The sequence below is a fragment of the Excalfactoria chinensis genome, chromosome 7, assembly GCF_039878825.1.
Source record: "Excalfactoria chinensis isolate bCotChi1 chromosome 7, bCotChi1.hap2, whole genome shotgun sequence".
NCBI lineage: Eukaryota > Metazoa > Chordata > Aves > Galliformes > Phasianidae > Excalfactoria > Excalfactoria chinensis.
In genome coordinates, this window is record NC_092831.1 from 9258262 (window position 1) to 9273528 (window position 15267).

Here is a 15267-nt window from a genome sequence, read left to right on the forward strand (position 1 = left end):
GGATTTATAGTATGTTGAAAAAGTCCACATGTATAAGGAGAAGCTTTTTAATCACAATAAACCACGATAATAACTATTTACGATGGCTGTCTGTTATTAATTCGTTTGTAGGCCTTGCACCCTCTGCTGAGGTTGCCCACGAGGGCTGTTCCAAACACAGACCATTTACACACTTACAAGGTGGATCCTGCACGTAGGCACACCACTACCACTTCAACGAAAATAAAACATACTGAGTTATTTATGCCCTAAATATTCAAGTTTCATTTAAAATTGAGTTTTCTGGTAAGTACCATTTTTTAGCTCAATTCTGAGCAGCTGGAACACGTTATCAGGAGACTGCAACAGCCCTGCTCAGCATTTAATACAGAGCTTGCCAAAGTACTGCTGCACCTTAGCAAAGAACACTCAGCTGGAAGTGCTCCTCCTCCCCAAATGGGTCACATCATCCCTAAAACTGCATTGTGTGTGTGTGTGCTACAGAGGATATTAGCAAAATAAACATAAAAACTGAGCAGAGCCCTGATTGGATTGAGAACTAACTTGAATTTACTACAAAATTAGATCATAGCTGCAGGTATTCATTTATTTTTAATCTGACTTCCTAAAGGAATAAGGTTTTACAGGACCAACTTTCGACTTCTTTTCTCCTCTCTGCCTTCTCCTAAATAGATTATTGGACTCCTTTGCCACTTTACAAACTGAAAAAAACAACAATGCTTTCAAACACTAATAAATCCTCATAAAAATCTGGGGCTAAACAGAGAGGACCCTTATCCTTGTGCACAGAGTGAAAGAAGGGAAGCTCAGCCATTACATTCCTGCCTGGCAGCTGCTGCTCTGCCAGCCCAGAGGAGCAGCAGCCGGCACTGTCTCTTGCACACTGGGGTGTGCAGAAGTTGAGGGAAGGAAGGATTTGGGTAATGAAGGGGAACCCCCAAGCAGAGCACGCCTCATCAGTTCTGCTGCTTGTGCTTTGGTTTTCAGAGCGGGCATTAATCTCCAGACCTGCCTTCATTATTACAAACAATCCAACGAACACTGCGACAAAACAGCAGTCACCTGCTTCCGTGGATCAAACCGACAGACATTTCATCAGGCAGAGGAAATTCGTTATGCTGTGTTTTCCAAATGAGTCTTATGAGCAGACCTTCAAAAGAGACATTCAGGTGCTAACTCCTGCTGACTTGAAGGGAAGCAGGATCTCAGCCTCTGTGCCAGGACCCTTGGTTGCCTGGCTGTGAGCACGCAGCCCACCTCCAGAGCAATAACCTTCCAGTTGGTGCCCAAAAAAATGACCACCTCACCCAAGTGCAACTGGCAGCACCAGCAGCCAGAGGAGACAGAAGTCATGTACCATCCAGCACAGCAGATCTGAGCCTGAACTTTCAACTAAAGATACAAAGAACCGGTAGAACCAGCTATGTAGCAAGTTGCATCATTAGCAAACAGATTAACGCAATCCTTCACATCAAACCATAGGATACATGATACAGGAGAGCAGTGTGGCTGGAAAAGCTTGGAGGGCAGTACGTTAGGGCAACCTGCTGCATTTTGCACCAGAAAATTAGCCTCATCTATTCTCAGCCAAACAGCCATTAAGATCACTGCCAGCTCGGCATCAGTTTTCAAAAGACTTTCTGAATTTAAATAACTTATCGGTGTACTTCAGCACAACACGCAGTGACCATCACCCTCTACATTACCAGAGAATGAACTGCGGCTGCAAACAAGGACTTAGGAGCTCACAGATCTCAAGTAGCTCAAACAACCAGAACTCTGCCTTAAAAGCAAGTAACACAGAAGACAAGCTAAAAATCAGGGATAAAAAGAAAAAGGGATAATCTTACAAAATGATGATTCCTCTGACTATTTCAGCTTTATGACACTCTTGAATTATGATAGACTCAGCCTACAAAGTACCTCTTCCAGCAGCACATATCTGCCCTAGACTTGAAATCAGCAACTTCACAAACACGTCAGGCCTTGTGCACTTGAGAATCGCAACAAACAAGAAATGCCTGGACTTTGATTTTACGGCTCTGTGAAACCTACGCAACAAATTATCATTGATTTTGTTTGCAAGCATTTGGATCAGAGTACAGAATAGAAAAGGCAAACTCACATGGTGCATGGAACATCACTAGGACAGATGAATGATCTTTTATAAACTTGTCGAAGTCCTCATCGGTCAGGTGATAAACTACATTTTCCTCATCTGCCCAGGGAATCTCCGGAGCCTGTGGCTGAGGTGCCTGCGGGCTACAAGACAAACAGACACAGCTGAAAAGCAGCTTGTTGGTGCTAAGTAGGAATTTTAGCAAGTCGGACTGCAAGGAACTACCCTTGTGCAAATGGTCATAGAGGTCTGACACGTTAACCCTACTGAGCAGCTTCCATAAGTGCTCCCACTCAGAAGCGATAAATGCTGAAACTCAGATAGAATTGAAGGAGAGAGGAAAAACTCCACAAGCATCTCCGAAGGACAGATCAGAAATGGACGGGGACAGAATGAAGAGATAACCAGATTGCTTGGTTATTACATTATAAAAATCAGATGCGTTTTTCTATTACTCTTTCAGCCTTCTCAGCAGGAGGCTCCCTTTCTCACAGCACTCACACTTAGCAGTTCACAGGAGCCACTGCAAATGAAAGAGAAAAGCAGTGTGCAGAAACAGCTAATCAAATCAGTCACCTTGAATACCAACAGCACAACCAGGGCCAGCAGAGAAAGGAGGAGCTGCAATGCTGGAACCATGTGCAGCATTCACTAGGGAATTAACCCAAGAACTCATGGTTTTACCCTGAACAACCCCGTGACCTGAGGAAGCACCGTTATGTCCTCTCCTGACAGTGCCTTCACAGGTCTAATTCAGCAAAGCTACTCAGATTGCATGCTTAATCTAAGAGATAAGTGACACGTTGCACTGACTCCCCTGTGATTGTGCATGAGCTTAACCATCTTTGATGGCTGGCAGCCAGGGAGACCGCTCAAAGACACGCTGGTAAATCTGGAAACTGAACCTCAGATCCTCTGGACCAGTCAAGTTGCTCATCAGTCCACTGAACAATTCCTTTTTTCTTGTTATCAAGGTACGTTATTAAGAGAATCTGGCAGATGTGAACTAAACTGTGTGAACTGACATTTTATTTATTTAAGCAGTGTTCACATAGAGTACACCCAAGCACGGGAACATTTGGAGCCAAACTTTGAAGCTACTTTATCCTTGCCAGGTACAGTAATGAGTTCCAAATATCCCACAAAATTCCCCAAATTCTTTGGCAAAGTACAGCTCTGGATGTGGCCCCATTCCTTGTGAAAACACATTTACTATTTTTGATTAGAATGAATTATTACATTATCTGTCTGGAACAAGGAGTGGCAAACGGATGATAACTCGTTTATTCTGCCTTGCTCATTACCAGGCTGAAAGCCTAGTTTGATTAAAAAAAAGCAGTAGAGAGATACACAAATTCAGATGGCAAGTGATGTTGATGTAAGCAGTATGTCTGATCCAAGAATATTAAGCAACGCAGGCAAAACTGCACATCTCTGATGCTGCCTGTAGGATCAACAAACCGAGAAACAAACGTCAAAGGTGGCCAAGCAGCCCAAAGAGAAAAAGAAGTAGGTTTCCATCCACAAGAGCTCGTAACAGAAATGGCCACAGCACAGGTAGGGTTGTGATGAGTAAGGGGCTGTGTCACAAAGCTTACTAGAGCATCACTGCACTTGTTGCTAAGCCTCTAAGAGACAGAAATAATCCACAGGTAGAAAAATGAAGGCTTCCAGAAAATACCATGACACAATTTATTTGGAAAGGGAGTTGGTTTGGGTTGGCTGAGTATGATGAACATGGACACAACGGCCACAAAGCACCACAAGAGCTATGTTCAGAAGGGCCTGGCGTGACCTATTTCACTAAGGAATCAGTAAAGCAGGGCACAGGATGTTTATTCAAATGGACCAATTTAAAATGCTGTGCATGCTAATAAGCCTACGCAGGAGCTGCTAAGAAGCACCTCAAGGCCTGGAGGAGACAACAAGCAAAATCTAAAATGTCATTTAAAACTGAGAGAAGGCACATCCAACGCCTGAAGTCCAAAAATAGGATGACAGAAGTCTGGAAGAGTTATCAAGAGCTAATTGAATTAAGTACAGAGGACAAGTTCCTGATTTAATTGAGTAGTTAGTGCTAAGGAAAGACCCAGGAGAAGTCCATAAAAACAGCAAGAAAACTAAGCAGTTATTGAAGGCAGTGAGAAGTTGTCTGGCTTTACTACCATCCAAATTGATGCAGTGATATAAGACAGATTAAAAAAAGAATTGTGGTATGTACAAGATAGCATCTCATATTAATAATGCTGTGTTGGAGTAAGAGAGTGTGATGGTTTCTCTCCGTGCCTTATAAGAACATCTGAAACTCCACAAGATAACAGTCTGTGCCTATTAGGAAGATTAAGAGGAGTTAAGGACCTCTGGGCTGATGCATTAGGACACTTCAACTTAAGGAAGTACCTTCAAAATAAGAAAAAAGGTGCCAGGGCCCTTCAAACTGGTAGAGCTCTCGCTCTGAGAGAGCATGAAAAGCATCCTTTGTACAGCTTAAACAATTCTAACCTTTGTTGTTACACTCCACGGCCCTATGCTCCAAATCAGCACAGATTTCAGCGTTTAACCCTTAATGCTTACAGGGCAAAACAAAGGGGAGACAGAAGGAAAAAAACAGCCTCTCTTCCACAGTGTGTAACTAATGTCCACAGAAAATAGGTCATCTCACACAGCAGTGTCTGCTGGATTCCCTTTTGGATAAGGGCACCTGCATGCACAGTATGAACACAAGTTGGTTTTCCTTGCCATGGACACTCTGGCAGCACTGTGCTCCTGCTGCTCAGCACACCTGCTTAACTGGCCAGCAGCTCCCTACCAGAGCCTCTTCCTGAGGTCACAGCAGCTTCATCTTGGCAGCAGTCTCTGTGCTCCAACGTCACCACTTGAGCATCATCCAAAGCGACACAGCATGGGAAACCCAAAACTACACCTGACAGCCAGGGAGCTTGGAGACTACATATTAGATTCTGGGTTTGGTCTTGTTGCGTGGCTGTGCATACAACCCTCTGCTCCTTTTGCCTTAGTTGTGTTCTCAGAAAAGAGAGCTGGCATTCCTAACTCAGAAGTGAAGAGACTGCTCAAGACATCAGTACTGTGATGACATTAAATTCTAGCCTGAGGTATCTGGTGAGAATTTTAGTATTACACTATTTTGACATACAAAGTATATGCCTTCTGCAGCTACCTAATCACAATCTTTGGCTTTTCTAAAGCCCTTGCCATTCCACTTGAATAGTTATACTGTGGATTCCCAAGAGTAATATAGTATTATGCACGTAGCAGATTTACCCTGCATACAGTTTTAATTACAACATTAACTACTAACAAAATTTAAGTATACACAATTTCCCAGTGTAGCTCCCTTAAAAGTTGCATTCATTATACAAAACAGGGGCAAGAAGGCTACTGCTCAGATCATCTTTGGGGAAACTAATAAGCATGCACTGAACGCTAAGTGAGGACAAACAGCTGTCTTTAGTTCTGGACTGCTGGAATATCAGCCAAAGCCCACAGTGGCTTGTTAGCAGAGATTATCATTGGAAAGAGCTTGCAGCTGTTCTGCTTTGCTTTTGCTGTGTTCACTTGCTGTCACAACACCAATAGAAAAGCACTTCATATTACACAGATTATCTGAATATTATGCAGACAGGGGAAAAAACCCACCCCAAACATCTAATGTTTCACATGTGGTAGCCAAGAGATAATCACAGCCTCACAGAACTAAAAAGCATAATACAGTACAGGTGATGAAGTCACATCCCTGCCCCATGGGCATCTCCTCAGCACTGCTAAAGTTGCCATCCTGGTCATTTATATCTGAAGACTGAATGAACTACAAGTAGCTTAAAGACTGCAGCTAAATCTATCATCCACAGGGCAATGCTTCCCTTCAATGACTGAACATCCTGATGCTAACAGGAATGCAGCTGTCACCACATTTGTGGATCCCCAATCCCAAACAAGCCTACCACTGCTGAAGTCCCTGGGCTACCCAGAACTACTCATACATCCCCAGCACAATCTCACTGGTGCAGTAAAACATGTTATCATAAGCCAGTTTTCTCAAGCTATATTATCATGATGGTTTGCAACACTCTCTGCATTTTCGCTTCTTGTACTAGCAGCCAAGAAAATGCTGTTAAAATTAAGCAAGGAACAAGGGAGAACCTCCGTAATTCTACAAAGCCAGAAAGCTGAAGCTCACTGCTAAGGGCAGCTGTCTACCACTAGATGAACTCAGCTCCTTCCAGCTGCTCCACCAGCTTCAATGATGTGCTGATTTGCACCATCTGAACACCAACTACTTAGAAAAAGGCATACATAAACACACTTGTTCTGTCTCCCTCTCTCAAATTCTATTCCCACATGCTCATTCAGCCCCCCGAATATTTACAACTGCAAATAGCTGCCTTTAGGCAGAAGAAGATGCTTTCAACGTTGCTCAAGTCACGACAGGAAACACAAACTTTGTGAAATGACTCGTGATTCAGGGTGCCTTGATCTGCTGCTTGTTTCTGCGAGGTACTCTAAAAGCTCCATCTGAAGGCTGAAGAAACTGCACACTTGGCACATACATTTTTTATAAACAACTAAAGTCAGACCTTTTATGAGACATTAAGTTCAGGCTCCCAAGATCACTGGAAATTTAAGTCGGCATTTCTAACAAAGACAAGATCTGTGAATTTGCATTGATTTTGGTCCACAGTCAGTCTCCTATTATAGATGAAATGCAATTGTAAAAAGCAAGGCATGCAAGCTGAAAAACAAACATTAGGCAATCTCTCCGTGCTAGTTTAGCCAGTCTCAGCAGGGTAGTTTTGTTTGCTCTTTTGAGCAGAGGGAATGAGGGAGAGATGGCTGATCCCAAACCATTACATTCTGTAAATAATGAAAAGTACATAAAAGTTGGAGTGCATGAAGTTCAGTGCCTTACTTTTTCAGCCACTCTGCTATATCTGCCGCAGTAGCACCATAGTTCTCAAAGTGGAACAGGAACTTTCCTTTCCTATTAAAGCAACAAAACAAGGTTTAGTCCTTGCCTTGAAGATAAGAACATGCAATTATAGTTGAGTGTATGATTTCCAAAAGAGTAGCAAAATATAACTGACTCAAAATAGCAGATTGTAGGATATCCACGGACATTGTATTCTTCCTTTATCCTTTCAAATTCAGCAGCGTAAATGTTCATTCCTGCAAGAACCTGAAAAAACAGAATACAATTATATTGATTCCTATAATGCGGTAGTAACATCATGAAGCAAAAACAAGCAAGCTCTAGGCAGATTCTGATTTCATTCATATTGGTTATGAAAGAAGAGGAACTTCATAAAGGCAATGAAGCAATTTTGACCAAGGGAAGACAGAGAAATATTTAAGCCTAGTCCATAGAAAACACACACCATTCAGCTTGTCAACTACCCATTTCTCTTGCAGAATCTCCATTTCCTTCTATTCGCCTGCTACCAGAATCACCAAAAGGAAATGCTCTCAATCTCACTACTTGTGCTCTCCCTGTGTATTTGTATTTTAAGCTGCAACTCTAACTAGATCTTTTCCCTCTCCTGCTCTGATTTCCCATTGGTGTGAGTTTCACACTGAGGTTGTTTTGCAGCCAAACTTCCAGCCAGTTGCTGAGATACAACCTCAAGATTAGCTTAGCTTTAATGGCACTGACAGCTTAAATCATTTCAGGCAGTAGAGTTTTAATCCAAACTCCCCCTCCCCCTCCAAAAACAGGATTTTCTCCTTCCAGCTGAAATACCACATCAGAATTTAATACCAGGTTCCTGATGCGGCAAACTGCATAGACCAACCAAATGTGCTCAGAGCCAGCATGAAATAAATCTATAAGAACACAACCCCTGTTTGAAGGTCAACCTTTTCCAAGCGTGTGATGGAAAGTCAGAAGAAGGTACTATTTTCTCTCACCTATCCTGAGAAAGGTAAAAAGAAATCTAACTGAGAGGAGTACAGAAATAAGATCTATTCCAGCTGGTCCAGTCTCTTTGAGTTTTCCATGTAATTCTATAAACCAGATTGCCTTAATTCATTTAAGATACCAAGAATCAATTCTCTATTTCCTTCATCCTGTGCACCACCTCCTGAGGACAGGAAAATTCAACAGGATCAACTGAACTGTGTCCAGCCAGACTGGTCACTGATAAGCAGCAAGAACCAGGATTCATACTGGTGATCATATATCATTGGAAGCATAACTGAACAGAAGCCCATTACAACGGGATTAATTTTTAATGACAAAAGTTACTGCTTTACCTGGTCTATAATCACATAATTATGTACCGCCAAGTCCAGCAGAAGCCATGAGCACACTTTCTATCCAAATTCTGAATCCTCCCTCTACATTTAAATTTCTCCTGCTTAGATGTTTAGCTAATTTGCTTTTAGTAAACACGTGAAAGACCCTAACTGTAATTGAAGTTTATTAGCTCTTGCAATGTCCATAGCAAACATGAGATCAATTTATTCCTTTCATTCTTCAGTGACATTTGACATATTTCAACACTTTATCTGTTTCCAAGGAAGCTATCTCTAATCTCAATCCGTAGCTGGTCATGTCTTACAGGATTCTGACTATTCCCGTTCTCCTGCAACATCCACACTTTGCTTAATCTCCTTTCAAAAGGGTAGTTTCAGATTTGGTCTCTCACACCACCACTTGAAGCCTTCCTAGAGCCACGTTTAATGGACATATTAAACAAAGGCTACCTTTGACTTCTGATATAAGGGTAGGAGCTTCTAAAGTCTCTAGTTTTTACCAAAAAAAGACAAGAACCAGAGGAAAGCACTTAAGTACGCACTCAACCATCTCTTTTACTGGGTAAAGCCCTCTGGAGAACCCATGAAGTCAACAGAAATTAAACAGACAAAGTGAAGTTCTTTGCTAACCACCAGTTCCTCCCTGCATTTGGGCCACAGTGCACCAGTGACACACACTCACCAGAGCCCACCTGCCACAAATCATGGGAACCTTTTGTGCTGAGGATAAAATAAGCCATTTTCATCTCAATTTGAGCTACTCTTTTCTGGTGCAGAAAGAAATTGCAAACTCTAAACATAATACTGAACGCGCCATCCGGCCCTCCTTTTAGCAGAAGTACTGGAACATAAAAGGCCTAGTCTCAAAAGAATATAACGACCAACAGCAGATGCGGTTCACTTTTTCATTTTTAGGACCTTGGAAATAAATAACACAGTATTTCATTTTCCTGCTATCTAGTGATAACAATCACTTTTAAGCCTCGCACATTCTGACAGCTAATGACAGGTCTGATTAAAAGGCCAAAACTTCATTCTATCCAAACCAATCATAAACTTCCAAACAACAACAGATCTGGATGTCAACACCACTTTCAGGCAATGCACCGACAACTTACAATGGCTACAGCACAGCAGGATTTAGAAGTGACAAACTATGTACACATCCCACTCAAGAAGCTAATTAGATCAGATTCAGATGAACCCATACTTGTGAAAGACACTGGTGGCAAAGGCATAACCAGGCTTTTCCCTGATCCTGCACTAAAATCACTTGAAAACCAAAAGCACCTCTGACCTGTGCAGCATCCCTGAGCTGGGCAGGATTAGCCCAGAGCTATAGAAACTATTTCCAAGAGAGGAAGAAAAAAAAAAATAGAAGAGATCTGGAGTTAAAATTCTCTGGTCTGCATTTAATAAATACAGATTGATATGTGGACAAGGCAAAGGATAACTGCAGAAAGACACAGTTTTTTGTAGCATGCCTTCTTTCCGACATTCTCTGTGTAGGTGTTTATACTCCTAATTCCTGTCCTCCCACACCTCACGATGGACCTGCTATGCAGGATGGGAGCACCCTTCCACAGTAAGCAGCACACCCTCCTCTCCAAGATGAGAGGGAATCTGAACGCTGCCTGGTTGGATGGAAGCATCCTAGAAAATATATCCTAAATAAATCTGAACAACTCCCACTGCTTTTAGCCCTAAGCAAGCAAGGATTTAAAGAAAACACTTGAAAAACAACCAGCTGGGAGAAGCGTGAGCACTCTCAGTGCTTATGAGATGCGCTGACCTGAGCCTCTCTAGCAATGCACTGTGGTGCTTCATTTCTTCCCCATCATATGCTGCCCCTCCTGAGTAAACATGAAAACTCTTACAGTGACTGGTTCAATGGGTAGGATCAGACCAGATCCAGCTCAACCTATGGAACTTACTATAAGCTCATTTCTGTGCCACTTCAGTATTATGAGTATTACACAAAACATGCACAAAGCATGAGATCTTGACAAGCATTCTCAACTTGCTCAGCGCTCAATATGCCTTATTAGTACAAACAGGTAACTAAGTTATCGTGATTGCTGTAAAATGATTTTATTAGAATCAAATTTTGTTTCCATTTCAGCCCAATATAAATGCTAACTTTGTTAAGAAAGCTATAGCAAAACTAAGATTCATTAATGCTTAAGCTCACTTGCTAGGAGAACAATCAAGCTAACAAAGGGTAACACCCATCCCATGACACTGACTCTCCACTGAACAAATTGATTAATTATTACTATAATGACATCCATCCTTGAGTCCACCAGGCCAAAAACCTAATCAAATCCAATATGGCAAACATTTACTTATCCTTACCAAAACAAGCTGATGAAGCCCACAGACTCACCAGTTAGAAGCCAGATCAACTACACAGTGTCAGAATCCATTTTTCCCTGGCAGAATCCATACCAGATATAAATGGCAAGTGAGTTAACATCTCATGCTTCAAAGTTTTAATATAAATTAAAAAAAACACAAGAGAGAATCCTGAATGGATCTGGAACAACATTGTTCATCTCTGGCTTTGCTTTGGGCCAATTAAAAATTCCCCACTTCAATCAATATTTGCAGTTTTAAATGCTCAAAAAAAGTATCTATAAAAGGAGTTTTTGTATTTCATATAGAATTTATCTTCTCACTTACATATTTTCCCTTCAGTTCTGTGGCTGCCTGCTGAAAAGATGGCATCATTCTCTTACAGACTCCACACCCTGATTAAGAAAGAAGAAATTATGTAAGTAATATGTCAACAATTCCATTCGGATTCTTCTACAGGATCTACATCCTAAAACATATTAAACTACACATTTTTTACATATATATATATACACACACACACATATATATTTAAAATCCTTATTAGATTAGATTTTCATAATGTCATATGAAAGTTTTTCACGTTACTCATTTCTCATCCCTGTTTTGGAATGAGCAACACCATCTACATTCTTCAGGCTCGAGGCTGAGACCATACTGGAATGCAGGATGAAAGATGTTTTACTCATCAAGTCAAATGAAAAGCTTTATGCATTTTGAACAGGCACTCTAGTGATCAGGAAAGTCAGAACTGGTCTTTTATCAGTAGGGGGATGGGGATATACTTCAGATTCACCTCAATTTAAAGTCTTCCCAACTGATTTAAGACACTTCATAAACACATTAAACAGACTTTAAAGTTAAGTTGTGCTCTGTTAACAAAGATGATGATAACTCGGGAGAAGCAACAGCCCCTGTAAGATGCAAGAACTTTATGTGCTGACGAAGAGAAATGGCGAGCAAGGAAGGAAGACTATCATGTGTAGCTGGAGTACACTAAGAGCATTTTGATGACGCTCTTGAGCGCTAAGCAGATTAGCAATAAATCACCTTGTAAGCAGCAGGTTTCACCCTTGCCAAGTAAAATATGCACATGCACACTGGGAACTGAGGGAGTGGAGAGAGCATGAAACAAAGCAAGCTGCAGCCATGCTCTTCAGGCATTTATTGTAGAGATTCTTGGTCTGCCATGGGCTGTCAACTCTTTCTTTCTGGTGAAGAAAGAATGGTTTTGAAAATAACTTCCATAAAGGACGATTTTGCAAACCCTGGTTTAGGATCACATCAGTGCACCTGGAAGGAACACCCTTTAATCAGAGGAAAGAGCTCATTTCTGTGGTCTTTTCACCTTTGATCTCTCTGCTCCAGTTGCCAACGAGGTTGTTAAATTATGAGCTGTTAATACCATCTTCTGAATCCTCTGTTTCTGCTTTCTTTAACTGCCTCAGGCCACAAACTTCCCCAGCTACACATCTCTCTCTCCCTTGGGAACCTCTTCCTGGGCTCCCCTCTGCAGTTCAGGCACGTGCCAGCCTCCTCTCATGCTCCTGCTGCCTCAGGCTCCCTGCTCCCAAACCTACCTCAGAGCAACCTGTCCTGACCATGCATTTTCACATTATACCGTTCAGGACTCTGACAAGCCACATACATAGCCATGCAGGCATACCTCAAGGGTAACCTGAAAAAACTAATTTATCATCTGTTATTTTTTCTTGCATTCCAATTGAAAAGCGTTTGCTTGCTTTTGACTGCTTTTTTAATTGAACACATACTACTTTTTCCACTAGGTAACATCTCCATTTTTGAAGTCTTGGTTTCAATGACATTTTGAATAGCTCATTTTCGTTGCCAAATGCAGACCGTCTTTTGCAGGATTATTCTTTGGCAGAATTAGCTCTAAGTAAATCTGAATGCCTATAAGTGTACCTAATTTTTCACATTTAGTGCTGTCTGACTTATATTAAAGTTCGAAAGTAGAGTGAATGGGCTTCAAATGGCAGGTAACAATATCTTCTGAGGAAAAGGCTCGCCTTGTTTCAATCAGATCAAGCATTCCTGAAATATTAAAGAAACTACATTTAAGTTTGCAGTCACTTTCATCTCCCTCCGCACCAGCATGTAATCAAAGAATCCATTTCCCATGAATCTGCCAAAATGGATTTCCAACAAAGCTTGCAATGAAGCTGAAAAATGAGGCAGCTGTCTTCCTTGTGTCTTCCCAGACCAAGACTCCGATGTCCTCTCCTGCCAAAGACCCTGTTGGCTTACCCCATAAGAAAAAGCAGAATTCCCTTTAGCAATCAGCCTGGATTTGCTGCCGCCGCTAGGTACAAACAGTAACACTACAAGACAGCAGTCCACAGCTCCAGCTCCCCAAAGCCAGTGCTTTAATGCAACTGCTGGATGTATTCTGTCTGTAGTAAGTGGAGCAAGAGTAAAGAAAGAAAAACTGGATAAGAGTCAAGTCAGAAGGTCTCGTGTATTAAATAAAAGATGAGGGAGTTAAGAATCGTGAAATCAGAGGGGGAAAAAAACCTTACAAGTAGGCTTCCTTCACAGCAGTTCAGAAAGCAGCAAAGGTATTACAGCACTGCAGACTAGCAGGTGTTTTGCCACTTCAAAAGACCAGAAACTGGAAGGAGGAGGGTTTCTGGGGAAACAGTTCAAAGAGAACCAAAGGCTAGATAAGGCACATTTAAGGCAGAGACTCGGTTGTGGAAAACATTTATTCACAATATAGGTAAACTGTGCCTGTGCTGTGCAGCACAGCGCTTGCCATGGGGCAATGCTTCAGAGACCAGCTTCAAGCAGGCCCTGACACGAATACTTCAAACATGGTTCTCACCAGGAAACGGGCTTCCCATGCAAAGACTGTGGCAACTCAGACAGAGGGTCTGTTCCACAATGTGGCAGTTCAGGTTTCTGGCTGCCAGGAGTGCCTCAGCCTGCTGCTGCCAGGGGAGGATGGGAAGGATGTGACTTGTGTGAGGTGTGAGCAGCTAGATGAGCTGCTCAGCCTTGTGGTGGAGCTTAGGGAGGAGGTAGATAGACTGCGAACCATCAGAGAATGTGAGCGAGAGATTGACTGGTGGAGTGACTCTCTGCGAGAAAGGCACAGAGATTGCACTTCCCAGACTGAGGGAGTATTGGGAGAAATGGCACCTCTCTCTCACCGTAGTCAAGTAGGGAGTGACAGCTTGAGAAGAGAGGAAGAATGGCAGCAGGTATCAGCTCGGCGTCGCAGGCGACCCCCATCCCGACCTACCTCGGTTCCCCTGGTCCCTCTCTGTAACAAGTATGAAGCACTGAAACCAGAGAGAGAGGTGAGTGATGGTGACACGGGAGCGCTGCCACCAAGCTTGCCCAAGGTGAGGCAGACGGCTCCACGATTGAAAACTGCCTCCTCCAAGAAAGAAAGGAGAGTGATAGTAGTGGGCGACTCTCTTCTCAGAGGAACAGAGGGTCCAATATGTCGCCCTGACCCTACCCATAGGGAGGTGTGCTGCCTTCCTGCGGCCCGGGTCAGGGATATATCTAGAAAACTCCCCAGCCTTATCCGCCCCTCTGACTATTATCCTTTATTGATAGTTCAGGCTGGCAACGATGGGATTGCTGATAATAGCCTGAGGATTATAAAAAATGATTTTAGGAGGCTGGGGAAGTTAATTGATGGAGCGGGCATACAAGTAGTGTTTGCCAGTATTCCCTTGGTGGCAGGGACTAACACAGAGATAAGCAGGAAAAGCCACCTTGTAAATACATGGCTAAGAGGCTGGTGCAAACGCAAAAATTTTGGATTCTTTGATCACGGGGCGGTCTACTCGGCACCTGGCCTGAGGTCGGCTGATGGGAATTGCTTGTCTCTGAAAGGGAAACGGATACTTGCCCAGGAGCTGGCAGGACTTGTAGAGAGGGCTTTAAACTAGATAGGAAGGGGGAAGGGGATAAAGCCAGGCCTGCCAGAGATCGGCCTGGGAAAGTGGTATTGGGATTAGGAGAGAGGCGAGGGGCTCAGCTGAGATGCGTCTACACTAATGCACGCAGCATGGGCAACAAGCAAGAAGAGTTGGAAGCCATTGTGCGGCAGGCAAACTATGACCTAGTTGCCATAACAGAAACATGGTGGGATTGCTCCCATGGCTGGAGTGCTGCAATGGATGGCTACAAGCTCTTCAGGAGGGACAGGCAAGGAAGGAGGGGTGGCGGTGTGGCTCTCTATGTTAGGGAATGCTTTCATGCTGAAGAGCTTGAGATTGGGGGCAATGTGGTTGAATCCCTATGGGTTAAGATCAGAGGAAGGGCTGACAAGGCAGATATCCTGGTGGGCGTCTGTTATAGACCGCCAAACCAGGTTGAAGAGACAGATGAGGTGTTCTATGAGCAGCTGGCACGAGCTGCACGGTCATCAGCCCTTGTCCTCATGGGGGACTTCAACTTCCCCGACATATGCTGGGAGTACAGCACAGCACAGAGGAAACAATCTAGGAGGTTTTTGGAGTGCATAGAGGATGCCTTCCTGATGC

At 43.0% G+C, this 15267-nt stretch overlaps 1 protein-coding gene across 1 annotated transcript in view; it reads right to left on the reverse strand.

Moving 5' to 3' along the window:
- The window catches only part of PDIA5 (protein disulfide isomerase family A member 5), a 90653-nt gene that overhangs the window by 40722 nt on the left and 34664 nt on the right, over positions 1-15267 (reverse strand). The window contains exons 8-11 of the mRNA XM_072341820.1: positions 11072-11139; positions 7222-7313; positions 7047-7118; positions 2126-2262 (exon numbers count right to left, since the gene is read on the reverse strand). Coding sequence (XP_072197921.1) covers positions 2126-2262; positions 7047-7118; positions 7222-7313; positions 11072-11139 — 369 coding nt within the window. The remainder of the gene's footprint in view (positions 1-2125; positions 2263-7046; positions 7119-7221; positions 7314-11071; positions 11140-15267) is intronic.